Here is a 20164-nt window from a genome sequence, read left to right on the forward strand (position 1 = left end):
TTTGATTGCTACTTGGCTTCCTAAATGATTCTGCCCACACAGAATGAGAACATTCTGATCCCTGTGACTGAGTATATGTTTATAGATCAATAAAATGGAAGTCCAGTTTTATATGCCAATCACATCGGTTTGGTTAATAGGATTTGGATTCTGAAAAATGAATCCATTTTCATTTGCTTTTGAGTCTGTGAGGCCAATGACCAAACCCTGCACTGCAATACATTCAGGGAGGAATCTTTTGGAAGAAAGACTTGACAGCCATTCCCTTAAAAAGTGCCTATGCCTGCATGACTAGTTTAAATTCCAATTTGCATTTTAATTATCCTCACAATACATTGTTGGCAATTTTGTCAAACAATGAAGAATACAAAGTAAATACAAACAAAATGCACATAAAACAAAAAACATATAATATTTTCACATTTCTTCTTTCAAATATAAATTAATGCCAAATTAATTTTTTTTAAATAAAAACTTATTCCAGATAACACTTCCTGGGCAACTGAACTTTTAAAAACTATTTTTACCTATGTGATTGATTATTAAGGTTTAGCGATCCAGTCTGGTACATCTCTTCCAACTGTTTCCTGTTTCCAAAGTATAAAGCAAGATCTGTAGCAATGATGGCTTTGCGGATGATCTCAAGCACCTGTTCATATTCACTGGAGCTCAGGGTGGAGAAGATATTGTGCCCTTCCAACTATGGAAAAAATACAAATAAAAACCACCAATAACAAGCACAAGCTCTAATCTTATGACATTTTCAGTATTTGAAACAACATAGTCAGTCAATGCCAATCGGCACACTAATAACAGGTTTTCAAAATAGTTTGAAATGACTGCAACAAAAATAGCATTTGGTTTTTCTTTAACTAAGCTACAAAAACAATAAAGGTACCGCTTAAATGAACTATTTTACCTACAGTAACATCATTTGCTACCACAACACCAAGCTCAGCGATTTAAATATACCAATATTTTTAATAGTTAAAGAACCGGAAAATTTACAATATTTAAAGTTAAAGACTTTCTCTCAAGCTAATTAAAACATTTAGTAATTGCTATATCATACTGGAACACAGTGGGCTTAAAAAGGCATCTATATCCTTCTCTACCTCAGGTTGCATCATATCAAAATAAGCCTAATGAGTAATAATCTACCTTTCTGTATCCTAGAAGAAAATGTCCCACAACCTCAATATAATGTTTATTCAGACCTATTAAAAACTCTCTTTATGGACAAGAACACATTCACATAAAGCATACAATTGAAGAAAACTGAATATGGAAATGGTGAGAATTAAAGTCAAAGAGTTAAAAAAAAAAGGCTTACTAACTGAGGTGGTGAGCTGATGAGGTTTTTGTTTTAGAATGGTAGCTCTGGCAAAAATGTGCATTGGAGGTAGGTCAGAACGAATGCAGGAAGACAGACTGATCTCTCCTCAAAATGTTTAAAAAATATTATTACTAATCATAAATAATTCTCCCCAAAAGCCCTATGCTGCTTAGCTCAGATTCTTGAAGCTCAGATCTCTATGCTCCAGGCTGATCAATCCAGGCCTTGATTCCCAGTGATCCTGCCTCAACTGAGTTAGGAAGCCACAGGTATGGCTTGAATCATTCAGTTGCTCTGAGATGAAAAAAGTCAATGATGCACAAAGTCACGATAACAGTGCCTTTAAAAGATATATAATACTTATTTGGATATTTAATCACTTAGTGCATAAAACCATATACTAGGAAGCATTATTACTCTGTAATTAAGAACGCAGGCTTTGGAGTCAAACAATTTCAGTTTTCAATTCCATTCTGCCACTTACTAATTGTGTGACAAATGGACAAGTTACGTAACCTCTTTGATACTTATTGCTCTTATTTGTGAAACTGAAATGAATAATAATACCTACCATATGGACACTATAAAAATTTCAAATGCATTAATATGTGCAAACTGCTGAAATTTCTGGTTCATATTAAGTGTCCAACACGTGATAAAATGATTATTACGATGATGGTGATGATGATAATGATAAAATCAACTGATAAATGTCTGCAATCAGAGTTAACAAAAAGAGAGAACAAAAACAAACAGATATGCCCAGAAATGAATTTGATGGCCAAAGATCATTTCTATTCAGAATACATCTGTAGAAAAGGATAGATTTAAGCTAGCCTCTATGTCATACATTTTAGATTATTTGTAAGCTAGTATTGAATATAAGTGCAATGATTTTTCTATAATTGCAAAAGACAATAGTAAATTTACCTAGTGCAGACAAATTGGAAGAACTCTTTAGCTGAGTCATAGAAATATTACTGCTATAAAAAGTAATAAAAAAGTGATGGGATCTCAAAATTTTGGGTATAAAGAAAGGTTCATGAAAACTGATCACTTTTAAAAGCACCAGGTAATTCAAAATTAAATGGAATATTAAGGAAAATTTTTTTTAATAATGAGAATAATTTCTACTTGGTCTGTTTTCTAAAATTTTCACATTTGAGTACTTAACATGAGGTACTCACAAAAGGCAAAAGACAGAAAAAGGACATATTCCATATTCAACATAATCATTAACATCTCATTAGAAAAGAGAATAAATGGATTTAGTATACCAAAAATAATGGTTTTATCACAATTACTAAAAATATGTGGCTAAGCTTTAGGTAACAAAACAAAGCTTACCTACTATCTTGGGTGTCACTGTCCACACAAAATAATATCCACTTAAAGGCATTCCACTTGCCTTCCACTACTCAGCCACATTCCTCTAAATAAAAGTTTCTGGTCTCCAAGCTTTGCCCACATTGCTCTGCCCACTCTTCATTCTGTCATACTCGCATTCTACCTCAGTTTCCACCTCTGCCCACATCAACATGCCAGAGGTGGGCCTGCAGGTAGGGAGATAAGTAAGGACACTGCCCTTCTTCACTGTCTTATAACTCAGAGGAGGAGGAAAACTGAGCTCACAAGCAGAAAATTTCAATATGAGGTGTATGTATACTTGAGGTGCTCAGGAATATGTAAAAGGGAGATAAAGCATCGCTGCAGAGATCAAGAAGGCAATAGGAAAAGTCTATTGTGGATAAACAGAGGTATCAGAGGTATTTAAACGATGTAACTATATATTGTTCTGTCTCATTTTAGTTACTGGAAGTTGGAATTACTGTTACCTTAACTGATCAAGACTGGAGGTGTCTTTTGACAAAACATAAAATTGGCTGGACTTGGTGACTGGGTAGGGGTTGGGGGAATGAGGCTTAAAGGAAGGGAAAAAACAATGACTCTAAGGTCACCACCTGTGCATGCCACCACAGGAGATATAAAATAAATAATGTATCTAGGAAAAAATAAGCAACACAATTTTGGCCATATTGAATGCTGAGTTCAAGTGGTTGGAAACAGAAGTCTTACTGAGCACTACACTGAATCAACACAGGTCTGAGGGCCCTTAGCATATTACAGTCACTTAGAACCACAGGTGGACCAGATGGGTCAGTAAGAACAACAGCTTGAGGGCAGAACTCTAGGGACATGGACTTTCCCATTCTAGCTGTGAGCTCCAGGAGGCAGGGATGTATATTTATTTTCATTATTATTATACCCCCAGTGCCTAAAACAAGTGCTGGCAAATAGAAGGAGCTCAATAAATGTTCAACTGAATTTCAAAGGGCAGTTAGATAAATCTGAGAAAAAACACCTAAAGAAGGATCATGAGCATGAATGAAAAATCAATATTTTGTAATTTTCGAAAAAGAAAAGAACACTTTCCTGAATACTCCTACCTGTGGAGTATACTATAAAGAAAATATATTTCACAGGGCTTAGTTTCTTGTAGTTTCAGGTTTAGACTAACTTCTTAAAAGAACATATATAAATGTTAACCTTGCAACAGACAGGAAATTTTCCTCAGGCTAGGGTCTCTGATGTGGATGGAGGGTTGTAGCACAGCAAGGTTGCTGGCTCAAGGACAGACAAATTACTAATTGATATGGAAAGATACTGGGAAATTGCTGTAGGGGGAGAGAATGTTTGTTAAGATCAAGCCTTTGTTAATGGATCGACTTAACCTTTTGCAAACTGCATTATGGAGTGTCACTTTGCTTGTTTTACTGATGTTATCAACCTCTATTGTTAAACTTGCTAAACTACACTTAGCAAAAACCCCACCAATGTTCTCTTCCTGTAACTTCCTGGTCTGGAGAATAAATGCGGGGCAAGAACCTCAGCTCGTGGTTAATTTCCCAAATGGAAGGAATGCCTCTCTCTTGAGGGTTCTTGGAGATTAACCCCTTTGGGGCTTCTCACTGCTCAGAAGAAATAGGCTTTGAGCAATCCTTTGTGGCTCCATCACCCAGGGGAAGAGGGTGACAAATCTGTGTGAGGCAAAGCAACAAAATGGTGCCCCATGTGAGGAGTTCTTGCTCCACCGATCAGAGACTGACCTGCTAAGCCTTGGAAATGAAAGAAATAGGACGTCCACTACTCATCCTGACAAAAGGGAGTTCCCAGTAAGAGAGAATCACCCCAGTAAAGGGGGGATCACAGGCTGTTCTCAGTTAGGGGTCCACACCTGTGGCATGTCAAAGTTAGGTCTTTTCAACCCCAAAGGCATTTTTCCCATCTTTTTACTTTTAAAATATGGATAATTCATTAAATAAAGGGGAGACTGAGCATACAACTCCAATGTCTCCTTAAAGCAGCAGGCTGTAAGTAACTGAATGGCAGCTTGTAAAACTGTTAGTGGATATTAAACAACCATGTCCTTGATACCTCAAGGAAGGGAGCCTTAACATGAGAATTTGGGAACAAATTGGTCACTGATTTATTATGCAATGGGTCTCATTAAGGCTTCCCACCTAACAACTTGGAATCTATGTGAAGTCACTCTGAGAACTATCCAAGACCTTAAGAAAAGGCAAAGATATGTTTACAGCACCAAAAAAGGATAAAACTTAATCTTTGCCAGTGACTGAGAGAACTTTAAATTGGACAATCTAAAGTAAAAGAAATTAATATTTCTTTGCAGTGCTGGTGTTGCTTGAGCATGTTTTCCTTTCTTATCTGCACAATGCTTCTCTCTTTAAAGCAGTGGTTCTTTTCTCAGCTCTGAGGCTTTGTGAGAAACACAACCATGGCATGCTAACCACGCCTTCTTTTGGGTATGCTGTCATTCTTTAAAAGCCTCAAGAGTCAAATGGTTTCATCTCTGATTGGTGGCTCAGCCCTTAAGCTCAGTAGACCGTTTGAGAAACAGAAACTAGACTAAAATCTACCTGTTTAACTAGATGGTCTCAAATTTTCTGGTATCTAGCTGGTTATCTTGAACAGACTTCTAAATTTTCTTCTAGGCTCATCTATGTATTTCTTCACAAAATCTTCTGGTAAATTTCTATGCCATTTTTTAAAAAAGAAAGCTTTCTCTGCATCTTCTTGAAAAGGCTTGCATACTTTGCTTTACAATGTAAATTCGTTATCTTGTTTTCTCTAAAACAGGGTTTACAAGCCTCACCAATAAGCTCTAATATTATTTAGAAACACAATTTAAACCTGACTGTCCTCTTATGCTAGTGAGTTTTTTTATTACATTTAAAACAAAACCTATAAGGTCCTTATTTGTTTTTGTTGTATATGTCTGTATATATACGTATGTAAGCTGTATGTGATGTCTACATGTTCATGTCTGTATGTGTGTTTGTATTGTCTACATGGTACCAAATTACCTTATAATTAATGCACGCTCATTAAATGAATAAGTATACTTTTCAAGTTCACGTGACTTAAATTTTCTAAAGTTTTGACAAAATAAATATATCTTCAAAATTTGATTTAAACCTTTTACCTAAATATGTTTCAAGGTCAATACGCCTCTTCCTTACCTCACCTCTGCCTCCTGGTCATGCTGAGAGAAACAATATCTTTCAGACACTATCTTTGCTCCACAGGGCCTCTCTGGATTCCATATGGCCCTAAATGCCATGTGGAAACCTAGGACCCAAGATGGCTAATAAAAAAAGACCTATGCCCGATATCACATAAGCCCTAGTTAACATTAACTGATAAGGGTATAGATTTAACACACCAAGTTTTTGGCTGGAAAACCATAAATATGTATTTGGTAAAAACAGCTAAGAATCAAACTGGGATTTGTGTAATCTGCTCTGACAAATGGAGGCCTATTTACTAACCTAAATGTATAAAATTGTTCTTATCAGCACACATTTTTGCTTGGGTTTACTAATCAAAAAGGATTACATTTGTCTTTTATAGAGGTCTTTTAAGTTGTACACGATAAGTTCTTGTGCTCTCTGCCTTTGAAATCCTTTGTCACTTTGGTTTTTGTAGTAATTTGTGATCTCATTCAACTAAATGTTTTAAGCCTTTTGTTATTTGGCAAACATTCCAAAACTAAATTCTGAAAGCTGAACCTTTTGGTTTAAAGTAACTTTGAGGAGTTCCAAGGGCCCAGGAGCTTCTCAAAGGATATATAAAGATGTATCAGAACTAACTGGATTTGATAATTAGACTATATGGGAAAGTGTTGTCAGTACTGAAGGTATTATGGATATGTGTTTCAAAATCTTGTAAGGTTCTTAAATATCTGTGTCTTGATATAAATGCTACTAGTCATAATCTTGGTTCAATTATAACTTTAAAATGTTATGTCTTCAAATATTTCACGAAAAAACTCTGATAAGTATACTTTCCTGACAAACTTTGAGTTCATACCTTTAAACTAAATTTCCAAGATTCTAATGAAGAAACTGATGGGTTTGTGAAATTACTCACCTAGGTCAAAACAACAAAAGTTAATTAATGAACTGATTAAAAAGAACTATGGGTTTTTACAATTTCCTTATTTTGAAACACTGCTGGTTCTCTTAATGTTTTGTTTTCCAGATTTAAGAAAACTCTGTCTCTCTTAAGCTATCTATAACTGACAAGTTTGGTAAAATATCACTTAAAACAAAAATTAAAGCATTTGTTCTCTCTCTATTTGATTCCCCCCAAATTTGATTACATTAAGTATCTTTATGATTATTATGACAATGTGGCTATTTTTATAAGTTCAATGAAAATTAACTCTCTCTCTTTATAACAGTATATAATTTAAAACTTTGGTTATAAGATAGCATGTCTCACTTCTAAGTTGCTGACCCCTCTTTCATGTTGCCTTAATTTGGCCTAACTGCTGCTTCATCTTTCCCCCCAACGTGGGACCAGACAACCTGGGAATCAGCTGTCCCAGCACCGTGGGATTTATACAAAGAAAACTAAGACCTTTTCAATCAAACTATTGCTCGTCAATGCTTTTATGAGGAATGCCTTGATCATAAAGGGGAAAATAGTATCTTGTCTACAAAAGCGGTTCTCTAAATTTTCTCAGCCTTAAAGAGGGTATTTGTAACTTGGATGAGATATCCTGCTCCTAAACAAAAGATTTGTAATTAATCAAAAATTGTTACAAAGACTACATGCTCTGGAAACAGCAATGTCCTGGACAGGTGAACATTAACAAACTCTTTGGACTCAAAATCAACTATTATAGGGAGCAGAATCCCATTCCAGAGTTTCAACAACTGGTAATTACACCCAATTCACAGCACTTTTGATGATGCTGATGCAACTGCCCTGAGATGATGACATCATCAGTCCTCACCTGAAGTAAATTAAAAGGATTTGCCCTGCTAAATGACACTAACTTTGCTTCAACAAAATGCCTTTGTCTTAACTGTGAAAACGTGATCTATAGCTTTTGTTTTTTCTTTTAATTAAATAAATAAAATGGAGGAGATGTGGAGTACACTATAAAGCAAATATATTTCACAGGGCCTAGTTTCTTGTAGTTTCAGGTTGAGCCTAACTTCTTAAAAGTACATACAGAAATGTTAACTTTGCCAAAGACAGGAAATTTTCCTCAGGCTAGGGTCTCTGATGTGGATGAAGGGTTGTAGCACAGCAAGGTTGCTGGTTCAAGGACAGACAAGTTACTAATTGATATGGAAAGATACTGGGAAATTGCTGTAGGGGAGAGAATGTTTGCTAAGATCAAGCTTTTGTTGGCGAATTGACTTAACCTTTTGCAAATCACATCATGGAGTGTCACTCTGCTTGTTTTACTGATATTATCAGCCCCTATTGTTAAACTTGTTAAACTATACTTAGCAAAAACCCCACCTATGTTCTTTTCCCGTAACTTCCTGATCTGGAGAACAAATGTGGGGTGAAAACCTCAGTTCGTGGCTAATTTCCCAAAAGGAAGGAATGCCTCTCTCTTGAGGGTTCTGGGAGATTAACCCCTTTCGGGGCTTCTCACTGCTCAAAAGAAATGGGCTTTGAGTAATCCTTTGGGGCTCCATCACCCAGGGGAAGAGGAGTGACAAATCCGTGGGAGGAAAAGCAACACCTATGCATGCAGATTGGGATGTTTATGGCTCTAATACTTTCCTTCCTATCATAGCTCACATAGGAGGTTTTTAGTCAATCTAGTACATGAATTTGTTTTAAAACTAGTGGTGCTTTTCATTAAAATCTAAAGCAATGCCCAGTTCTTCTTCCCAGTTTCTTGTTCTAGTAATGTATTTAGCACCTTATCTTCTCTAAACAGGAGAACAAATTTGTCCTTATTGTTGTCCCACCAGTGACTGAAATTCCACCTCTAATACCTGGAATCTATTACCAACAACTTTTTGGATAGCAACAGGTTGCCTCTCTGAACTTATTTTACTGCTGTGAGTTCCTGTTACCATGTTCTGACCATTTTAGGAATACCACATCATGTAATCTGGAATCCCTGCATTTAGGATATGAGATGCCAATTTAGTGAGTCCATTTATTTCTAAATGAAGGCATCCTGATGTCTATTCTGGTATTCATCTTTCTTGTACAAATAAATAGCCTCAAATGATGAATGAGGTCAAAATAGATATAAACTGTCATCAAGTTCTATAATATTCAGCTACTGAGAAAAAGTAAATATACGTATACACGCCCACACACAACCATCTTTTATCCTGCTTAAATGTCTATGTAGGCATGTATGTATTTATCTACCCAAACATATACCATCTCTAAAAGAAAGGATTGGTGCCCAGTGAGCATCAGGAATGGTGATTCTACACTGCATGCAGGGACAGAACTAGCTCACGTACAAGCACAACGTTCAGTACCTACTGGACAGGACTTGACAACGACTGAAGTAACTCCATATCTAAAACACCTTTCACTTTTACTCAGCAGGTAGTCACAAGAGCACCCACACTTCAGTAAGTTGCTCATTTACCTTCTCAAACCTGAGGAACTGGGACCTGCACAGGTACATTTTGCTGAGTTTCACAAAGGTCTGAGCATGCAGTAGTATCAATCACTTGGACAGTTAGGCTGCTTGAGGAGGCACTAGGAAAAGTGTCTCGGAAGCCATGGGGAGGCAAAGAAAATCTTGGGTGTTTGGAGGGAGACCTGGCCTACATAAGAAAGGAAAACTGCGCCAAGTGGCAAAAGCCACTCTGCATCACAACTTGTCTACAACAACCAGCCACTGCTACAGTCACTGCTGTTGATTTGCTACATAACTCTGAAAACTCAAATTGCTTCCTTTAGACACATCGGCAGAGGATTTCTTTTCCTAGTTAGAGGCACTGACTATGAGAAGAAGAGACAGGGACCACAATTCTTAATCCAAACACAGATCATATTGTTAAGAATTGTCTGTGATAGGAATCAAACCACTATAATATAATACGTACCCTAAGGTGAGTTTGAGAAAAAGATTTAAGAAGAAGAGGCATATATATCTTATATTAAAGCGAGACCTTCAATCATCTAGATCAATTACCAAGAATGTCTTAAAAGCAATAAAATAAAAAAACAAAACAGACAAAAGAAAAAATAAAAGGACTTTAACACACTTAAAATCTTGAATTCACCTAACTTTTAAGATTAACTATTCAATACATTCTGGTTCAAGAAAATGGCAATCCACATAATTAAACTATGTAAAATAAACTTTGCTTAGGGTACTATGTGCTTACTGAAATAACACCTAAAAACCAAATGTGATTGCAAAATACATATATTCAAAATCTTCATAAAGGATTCTTTACCAAAAAACTACAATTATTTAATTATGCCTATAAATAAAAGGGTCTACAATGAAATGTAACTGTTGCTATTAAAGTAAGCAATATCCCTCTTTCACTTATAAAGTATGACTATCTCTGCGAAAATCCCCAGGACCAAGCAGGGACGCAGGCATGCACACGGCACGCGATCAGCTCACCTGCAGGATGGACACGGTCTGGGAGAAGTGGTGCTGCTCCATGGTGGACGTGGAATAGAGAGCTGCTAGGGGGTGGTCAAATTTCTGCAGATAGCTGTTACTGAAGCCCCTGTGGTCCAGGTCATGACACAGACACGCGATCAGCAGCCCTTTGCGCTTAAAAAACAATAATGCAGACACGTTTATAACAACAATACAAAACAGCATGTAAGGAGACTGAGAGCTTACATCCACCTCACATCAACTTCTACCCATCATACAGTCAGCACCCTTTGCAGTCTCTGAAATTCCAGATGATATCACTTCTTTTTACCCCCTTTTCTGTCTCTCTGCTTATGAACTTAACAGTCAAATTATTCTTGAGTTTTCCTGCTTCTCAAATGTGGGAAAAAGTTGAGGACATCTCAAATTAAACGTATAAAAAGCAAATGTTCTAAAACATTACAGGTAAAGCAAATCTGCACAAGGAGAGGTCAGTTTCGGTTCTGCTTCCTTCAGAAATCTATTCAATGTTAAATTCTAACAATGTTATTGCTATTATTAACAATTAATAGAAGAAGTAAATCATTTATCATGTAAAATAAAGAGGCAAATTATATAGAAAAAAGAAAAGGTCAAACAGGCTAAAGGGGTTTTAAAAGGAGGCAGGTCCAGTATTAAACAAAGTAGGCTGGGCAGGCCTCATGAACAAGGTCGGATGTGAGCAAAGATGTGGACGAGATGAGGAGAGAGGCAAGAGGGCGACTGGGAGAGGAGTACCCAGGCAGGGAGCAGTAAGAACGCATGCTGCCAGGTGAGCAGCCCTGAGAGTCAGGGGAGCAGGAAGGCGGCCACTGGAGCTGAGGGCAGGGAGGTGGCAGTTATATAGGTCTTACATGCTAAGTGATGGAAGAGGCTATGCAGGGGTTTTAAAAGAGGAGTTGTCATCTTCTAAATTATATTTTTAAAAGATCATTCTGGCAGCCACATTAAGAACAGACTCTAAGAGGGTAAGAGAGACCAGTAAGAAGACTTTTGCAGTAACTGAGGCAAACTGTAATAGAAGTTTAGACCAGGATAAAAACACTGGTAGCTTATAAAATGTGATTAAACGATGAATGCATTTTGCTGGCAGAACCAACAGGATTTTCTGACTGTCAGGGTGTGAAAAGAAAGGAGGGGAGCGGAGAGGCTGAGTATGACTTCAAGAGTTTTGGCCTTAGAAACTGTAATGACTACCATCAACTTTTGGAGCAGGTTTGAGGAGAAAGGTCAGGAGTTCGGGTTTGGATTGAGGTGAGATGTCTGATACTCAAGTGGAGATTTGTTAAATGGAGATTTTGAGCTGACAGCCAGCTGTTTCAGTCTAAAGTTCTGGGTATAGACCTTGGCTGGAGAAATAAAACTGTCAGGGTACATGTGACAATAAAAGCTACAGAATTAGGTAAGCTCACCAAAGTTGTAGTTTGAAAACAGAGGAGGGTCAAGGTCTGAGCCCTCAAGTACTTGAACTCTAAGAAGTCTGAGGAAAGAGAAAGAATCAGCCACAAAATAAAAAAAATAAAAAAAACAACAACATCCCATAACAAAACAAGGAAGGAGTAGCCAGGGAAGTTACAGGAAAACCAAAGTGTTGGGGGTCCAGGGAGTTAAGCAAAGACACTGACTAAAGAGGAAACGCAGAGCACTAACTCTCGCATCTCACAAGGTGCAGGTGCTGTGACCTAGACTATAGCACTTCCTGGGGCGTTGGGGTCAGAAGCCTGATCAGAGTTGGTTTTAGAAAGAATGGGAGGACAGGATTTGGTGAGAGCCAGTGAGCATCTCTTACATGGGGTTTGCTGCAGAGAAGAGCTAAGAAGTAGGAAGGTGGCTGAGCAGAGAAGCAGATCAAGAAAGTATTTTAAGATATAATAACAGCATGCTTACATGCAGATGGAAATGATCCAGTAAAGAGAAGAGAAAGGATGATAATGGAGGAGAGAGAGACAAGAGTTCCTAGGCAGTCTTCTCAAAGAGGTGGGAGGCGATGGACACGATGAAGTGGGTCACTCTGGAGAGGAGCATGGAGATTTCATTTACGGGAAGCATGTGAGGCAGAGCCCACTGAGGGCAGATGGGGATGTCCCATGGGAGTCAGCAGAAGTTCTCGCAAGCACATTTTTTTCTATATGCCCTGCTCCTTCTTTACCCTAAGAACTGGTTTCTCCTACAACCTAATTGGAAGGGAAGTCTCACCAGTTACTGGCAAAGTGTCATGTTACCAATCACGTGTTTGGTATTCTTAAGAGAAATGAATGAATTTTGGTTCTAGTGTCATTTTGTTTTTGGGTTGTTCTGATATTTTATGCTACTGTGTCAACATCATGTATCTGGTAAGAAATTTCAAAGTTTTAAAATCTTACACATAAGGTAAAGCTGTTATTTCTAATATTTCAACCATTTTTTTAATTGACATAACTTTCAATAGTTTTGTTAGCAGTATGCCAGAATCATGCCTCTGAAAATAATTTATAAAGAATTACTTTTGCCTTTGTAAACATTTTCATTTAACAAGATCTAATATTTTCTCATAGCTCTATTAGACATTAAATCATTTTTATAAAATATATTTTAAATATTTACATGTTGATTTAGGATTATTTTTAGCCAGAAATACCTGGGTTTTTCGAAAATGTAATGATACAATTCCAGAAGTAAATTAGGAACATGAGAATCAATATTTATCAACAAAGTTCTTCTCTTTATCTTTAAATTTTCCATTTTTTAAAAATATAAATTTCAATGCTATTTGAAAGGATATTTTCTATAGTTCTCCAACTCATAGGCTATCCTATGGCTAAAAAAGACAATGAAATTGCTTTATTAAAAGAAACTGAATGGGCCGAGCCCGTGGCGCACTTGGGAGAGTGCGGTGCTGGGAGCGTGGCGACGCTCCCGTCGCGGGTTCGGATCCTATATAGGAATGGCCGTTGCACTCACTGGCTGAGTGCCGGTCACGAAAAAAAAAAAGACAAAAAAAAAAAAAAAATACTGAATGGAGAATGCTGGAAATCTCAAAAATATGGGGTTCAAAGGAATAGAAAATTATCTAGCAGACATGTGGATCATCTGGGGGGAGTAATAAATAATAATATTTATGAGATTAAACTTCACTTCAACCAAAGATTATTTTTAAAAAATAAAAAAAAAAGAACAGGAAAATTTTTGACTCCTTCTTTAAAACGATACTTTCTTCCCACATAGAACGTACCTTCCAAGTTTTCTGCTCAGATTGTGAATTTGGTCTGAAAGGATGAAAAAAGAATAGGAATAGACTTCAGGAGTACTGGGTTCTAGTCTGAATGTGGCCTTAAGAGATGCACAATTTATTTATCACAAAGATGACAGCTCCCTTCTCTGCAGGCAGAAGTCCTCTGAAGTCTGATATCAGTTTTACAGAGGAGCAGAGAAAGGAGAATTTGATCTAGGGTATTAGTAGGCACCACCGGGACCAGCGTGGTCAGAGGGACATCCTTCAACATCAGGATTGTCCAGATGTGGAACCAGCATCATTTGGGCCAAGGAGTTTCCTATCACTAAGCACTTGGCTGGGCTTTCAAGTGAGAGGATTCAACTACGATGGGTGAACGGACAAGGTAGTCTCCAAATCTGGGATTTTGAAAGCTTTGTGTATGTCACCAACTCTGGGTACGCAAAGTCAGGTAAACCAGTTAAGCATCTCAGAGTCTCTGTTTCCTTATGCTCGAAGAGATCAAAAAGAATTTATGTCTTAGTTGTATTTAATGTTCTGGGTTCTCAAATTAGGAGAATATGTCTACATTATCCAAGGCACATGGGAACTGAGAAAAATTCACTGTCTACATCCTTTCAGAACATTTAAGTTTTAATTGAGAAGAAAGACTACAAAAATTAGTGTTTCCTTGGGGGATATTTTGGTGAAGTTGAAATTTCTTTATATTTGTTATATAGAAGAATATGCTAAATGCTTGGGTACAGGAATCTAAAAAATCAGCTTCTATTTATTTACTGAACCAAACTTTGTCCTGGAATAACATGTCACAAATCATGTCATAAATGTGCTCCTGACATAGAGGAGTGAATCCACTGAGGTTATGTGAAACAGGGGGAAAGTACGTGCACACCCACCTCCAGGTCTGTGAAAAGCATATGATTGTTCTGCAGTATGGCATACATGCAGTGTGCCACGGTGACCGCATGCTTCCAGTTGTGATAAGGAACCCGCCGATAGTTCTTCTTCACAGACATAATAAAACGACACAACTTTTCAAGCTCAAAGCTGTGTGGAAAAGAAACTGTTAGGACTGAAACCAGTGGAGCATCGCTGCACTCTAGGAGGTGCACATCCTCCTCGATGAACCCCTGAGCACTGGAAACTCACTCATCACTGCCCTTCCATTTCTCCAGCCAGAAACAAGTAAGCAGACGGGGACTTTTATTGTTTCTGTTCTGATATATTAACTGTCCCACCAGGAACAAAGTACCAGAATCAGCATGCAGTCACCTATCGTTAACCCCTACGCTCTTCCTTAGTTTATAAGCATTTCCTACACCCCACAGTGCTCAAAAGACAACAAAATAGCATCATCCCACTCAAGAGTATTTGGAGATAATATTTCCCAAAAAGCATATTCAGATTCTCAAACTGCAAATATGTATATCATGAGATTTTTCTAAATGAGTGATTATCCTTACAAAATGAATCCAAAGTATTATGATACACTCAAATTATTTAATAGCAAATGACCATATCCAAATATTGACAGTACACGAAAGAATATGATATATATTTTATTATATACATTGTTATTATATTTTATTTCTATATATTTTTATACTATGATCATATGTTTATACTTATTCAAGGCCCTCCCACTCTCAAAATAGATTTAAGGCAGCTTAAGACAAAGCACATCAATATAAAACAGTGCTCTCTGAAAAACCAAGAAGACAGGGAGTTCATAAAAACTTTTAAAAATATTTAACCTGTGTTTTTCTCCAATGAAAAATTTCCAAATGTTCTTGAAGTATAACATATGACATTTTAAGAGTTCCAACTGGTCAAACTCTCAATTGATATCTAAGAAATAATTGGAGTTAGTTAACCTGTGTGTATCCTTTCAAATGGCAATTTATAAGAAGTCACTGATAGAAGTAAGAGAGGAGACATAAAATTCAGGAGGAGTGACAATTCAGTTCTAGAGAACTAAGAGGCTCTATGCAGCATTTATTGCCTAAGTTAGTAAAAAGGAGCAAAAGAATAATTATTCTCTGCATTTTACATTTGTGTGCTTAATCTGTAAAAGATCAGATGTAAGTCATTAAAGGCCTCTAGGACAGGCCAAAATGGTGGGGAAAGATTTGCAATGAAACAGTGCCGTAATTAAATTACTGACAAAGTACCATACTTTGAATTAGGAGACATTTCTTTTGTACCTATTCTAATAGGCATGTAATGTAAGTTGAAAGCTGATGCTAAATTTACATGCAATGTTCTAAATATAACTTTTTTTTAAGTATGTAATTCTGTTTAGTAGTAACCCCTGGCTCTTTCAGTTATACAACTGAAAGCAATTTCAACCTCTATTTTTATGACAGACTGTTAGATGTTTGGTTGTTAACCAGGTTACAATCACATTGCCCCAGAACCCAGCAACCTTGACAGGAAGGGCTGTGGATTTATCCAACAATCTCAGCCCTTTTTAATATGAATATTTAGGAAAAAGACTATATATGCCATATTTTAAAACAATTATGAACAAAGAAGGTGGTGAGGCATATAGGTACGAGGAGGAGGATGTCATATCAGTCATTATTTTTAAAAAAGGATGTTTTTAAGTCATTCATACCAGGATGTCCCACAGGACTGATGAACCATATGGACAAAAATCCCAGGCCACATGTTTTCAAAAGGACCAATGTCGAAGTGGAATCTGAAATCACAAGAGGGCAGTTTATTACTAAATGCAATTAGGGTAAACATTCTAAGTAAGGCAATCATCTAACTTTTTGTCTTCCAAGAAACTAAAAAGACACTAGGAGCTCAGCCATCCCTGTTCCTGCCTCTCAGTCACATTTCTCTTGTACTGAAAGGTTTCCAGGAAGAAATTCCACATAATCCCTTAGGAACTTAGTCCACCATTTAAATTAATGATTAATTTTCTATTACATTATCTATTAAAGAAAGATGTTTCAGTTGTTATCAAAGCAATAAAAAAGTAGAAAAAATACATTGTGAGTACTACACATATATTACATAACTCATGGACAAGGGAGAAAAAAGCCTGATCAGAATTACTTTTTCAGAGTTGAAATTGGTCCTTCTCCTATTTAAATAGGGATAAAGAGATTAAAAATATTCCTAAATATATACACCTAAAGTTATTACTTATTTTTCCATTGCCAGTTCAGTAACTAATGTTCAACTGAAATAAAGTATATACTATATTTCCAATTATAAGGCAGATATCAGCTCTAGGTCACTTCTGGAGATTTCCTAAGTGGTTAAATAGTGTTGGCTTGCACTTAAAATGGGCATACAAATTATCACAGATGCTATCACTAGTAACAAATACATTAGCATAGCATTAGAAAACAAAGTATAAAAGTTGAACTAATTATTACTAACTTCTTGAATTTAATTTGGAAATTTAAGTTTACATAAAAATGAAAACTTTAGATATCTGATATTAATTCCATTTTGAGTATTAGATATTATATGGTGTAAAGTACGCAGCAGACTAATGAGAAACGCTAACATTTAGGTTAACTCATTTCAAAACTGAGTTAGGATTTTGTTTTTTGAGGTAATGAGGTCTGGCCTTTATTTCCAAGTTCTATCACATGATTTGGAGTCACTTCAGAAGGGGGAAATAGCAACACAAGAAACTACACAGGTGATATGTGTATAATAATTGTAACTAATTCTATAACCTGTTTCACTTTAAGTTCAGTCAAATTAAAAATCTCTTCCTGAAAAAACTGACAAAGCAAAACACTCACAATTCAATTTCTTTGCAGAGACGAACAGGGAGAGTGAAACGCATGAGGCCTTGCCACTCTTCTGCAGTACAAATGCTGTGATAGGACAGCTTTTCCATAGTTACTCGGTAAATGCACTCTGAGTGACGAATTCTATGATACATCTGGAAAGCAAATCCAAAAAGGAAAAATAAAGTCATTAAAGTTCAGAATTTGGTATTAAAGAATTAGAACTGTGATTAAAACTAGTGTAGATTTATTATTATCCATATTTCCACATACACTGAAGATATTAACACATGTGACTTTGAATATAAAAACAAATAGTTTTTTGGTTTTTTAAAATTATATTTCTGTTTTAAAAGTCTTATCTAATTCTGTAACAAATGTCTTTACCAGACATTATCTCTGGATAGATGAGATTACTTGGTATTTCTCTTCTTTACAATGTTCTGTATTTCCAAATTTTTAATAATAAAAATGCTAAAAATAAAGCATGTTCATTTTATTACCAGAAAATGAATGAGTATTAATAATTTTAAGCAATATAAGAGTTAAGGTGCTTCTAAATCTGTTAAAGTAAAACCTTGAATAATTATACAATTCGCCAGCACATCAAACTCAACTTCCTTGGGAAGACTTCATCATTTCCTCTCCATTGATTAGTCCTGATTTAACTGTATATATTTTTTCCATTCATAAACGGACTGAATTTGGGGTTTTATTGGCGTTACAGCAATAAATTCAAACATACAACATGTTCATGTATCAGTCATAGACTGTGCCTCACATAGTGAGTATACAAATCGGTAATTACATTAACAAAAAATGAATAGGTACATTTCACCATCCTATGAAATTGAGATCTTGTGCGTTTGTACTTGTTTGCAAATGCAGTTTTACAAATAACTGTAAACTAATATGTGAGATAAATTGAATAGTGGAGCCACTGGAATGGGTCAATATTTATACTTGTGAATTAGTAAGCAGCTGAGATTAATCAAGAGCAGTGACTGCCCACTCCGGCAATTAAGAGTGAAAACATGTTATTACGGTGACATTCAGTAGCTTTCTTAATATTTTGCATTTTTTCACATAATGTAACACAGGACAGTTCACCATCTGTAGATAAGACTATATCCGTAGTCTACAATAATATAAATGAGACTAAATAGATCAAGAGTTAAGATATATTCTTCATGTCGACTATAAAAAATATTTAGCTTAATTCTTGGTGATCTAAAAGTCCTCTAGTCCAGGGGTTTTTAAAATTTTGATTGTGAAACCCTTTATCAGCAAAAGAATTTAGGAGATGCACTCCTAATGAATGAATGCTCCTTTAGTAATAATACGTACATGCACTATGCTAACATATTGTTTATATTTTAAAGTGTAAACAAAAATAGAAATTAAAAACAAAATATAAAATGTGCAATTTTTAAATATTTTATTTTACTACTGAACAAGACTCTTTGTTCTGTTTAAGGTAGCATGTACTTTCAAATGAAAGCATTAGTTAAATATATGTTACTGATTTTCAAATTTTTCTTTGATACTCTGTGAGGTAGAAATTTAAGGTTCAGTTTAATTTAGTTCAGTACTTAGAATTTCAGTTACACTATTTCAGAAAGATATTCCAAACAGTATGTGAATTTGCCGTTTTAAACATCACACTTATAGTTTTGTTTCCTAACCACTAATATGTCTGGTTGAAATTCAGATAAATTTCTATTTTTTCTAATGCCAATCAGTCAATCCTGCAAACCCATCAGTGGTATTTTTATATATTATCAAAACTGGTTCAAAACCCAGTGAAACTCAGTGCAAACTCTTCATGGAAAATGTTTTTATTAATTAAAACCTGCTTCATAAAATGAAATCATAAGAAAAACATCTCATTTTAAAGACAGAGAGAGAAGAAAAGGGAATAAATAACAGATGGAACAAGGAGAAAACAAATAGCAGGATGGGAGATTTATGTGAAAACATGAAATGTGAATGGTCTAAACATCACGATTAAAAAGGCAAAGTTCTTCATGTTGAATGAAAAAGCACAACCAAACTACTTGCCACTTACCAGAATCCTACTTTAAATAAAAAGACACAAATAGAGTGAAACTAAAAGGATGGAAAAGATATACCATTAAACACCAGTCAAAAGAAAGAGTGGCTTTATTAATATCAGACAAGGTAGATTTCAGAGCAAATAAAAGGTTATTTCAAACGATAAAGGGATCAGGTTATCAAGAGAAAATTACAATCCTAAATGCCATGCAACTGATAAGACAGTTTTGAAATACATGAAGCACACAAAGAGAAAATCCACAATCTCAGTTTTTAATATATCAACCTAATCAAAATTCTGCTAGGCTTTTCCACAGTAAATAAAGCTTATTCTAAAATTCACATGGAAATACAAAGGACCTAGAATGACCAACACAATTCTGAAAATAAAGAATGAAGGTGGAGGAATTATACTACCTGAATCCAATTAAAGCTGTGTGGTACTAGCATAAGGGAAACAAATAGATCAACTGGAAAAAACAAAAGGAGAGTATGTAGAAATAGACCTACACACATATATGGGCAGGTGATTTTCCACAAGGGTGCAAAGACAGGACAGTAGAGAAAGGATGCTCTATTGAACAAATTGTGCTGGAACAACTGAATATCCAAGTGTTAAATAAATAAACAACCTCTGACTCTCACCTTGTACCCTACACACATATTTACTCAAAATGAATATAGTCCTAAATCTACAAGCTAAAACTATAAAAATTCTAGAAGAAAACACAGGAGAAAGTCTTTGTGATCTTACGTTAAGCAAGCATTTCTTAAATACAATCCTGAAAGCAAGATAATAAAAGGAAAAATTGATCAATTGGACTTCCTCGGAATCAAAAATT

At 35.8% G+C, this 20164-nt stretch overlaps 1 protein-coding gene across 1 annotated transcript in view; it reads right to left on the bottom strand.

The window, feature by feature from the left end:
• Nucleotides 1-20164, bottom strand: part of PDE10A (phosphodiesterase 10A) — a 307572-nt gene that overhangs the window by 33801 nt on the left and 253607 nt on the right. The window contains exons 14-18 of the mRNA XM_063098382.1: nt 17280-17422; nt 16127-16210; nt 14406-14556; nt 10278-10433; nt 528-700 (exon numbers count right to left, since the gene is read on the bottom strand). Coding sequence (XP_062954452.1) covers nt 528-700; nt 10278-10433; nt 14406-14556; nt 16127-16210; nt 17280-17422 — 707 coding nt within the window. The remainder of the gene's footprint in view (nt 1-527; nt 701-10277; nt 10434-14405; nt 14557-16126; nt 16211-17279; nt 17423-20164) is intronic.

The sequence above is a fragment of the Cynocephalus volans genome, chromosome 5 (genome assembly GCF_027409185.1).
Source record: "Cynocephalus volans isolate mCynVol1 chromosome 5, mCynVol1.pri, whole genome shotgun sequence".
Classification (NCBI taxonomy): domain Eukaryota; kingdom Metazoa; phylum Chordata; class Mammalia; order Dermoptera; family Cynocephalidae; genus Cynocephalus; species Cynocephalus volans.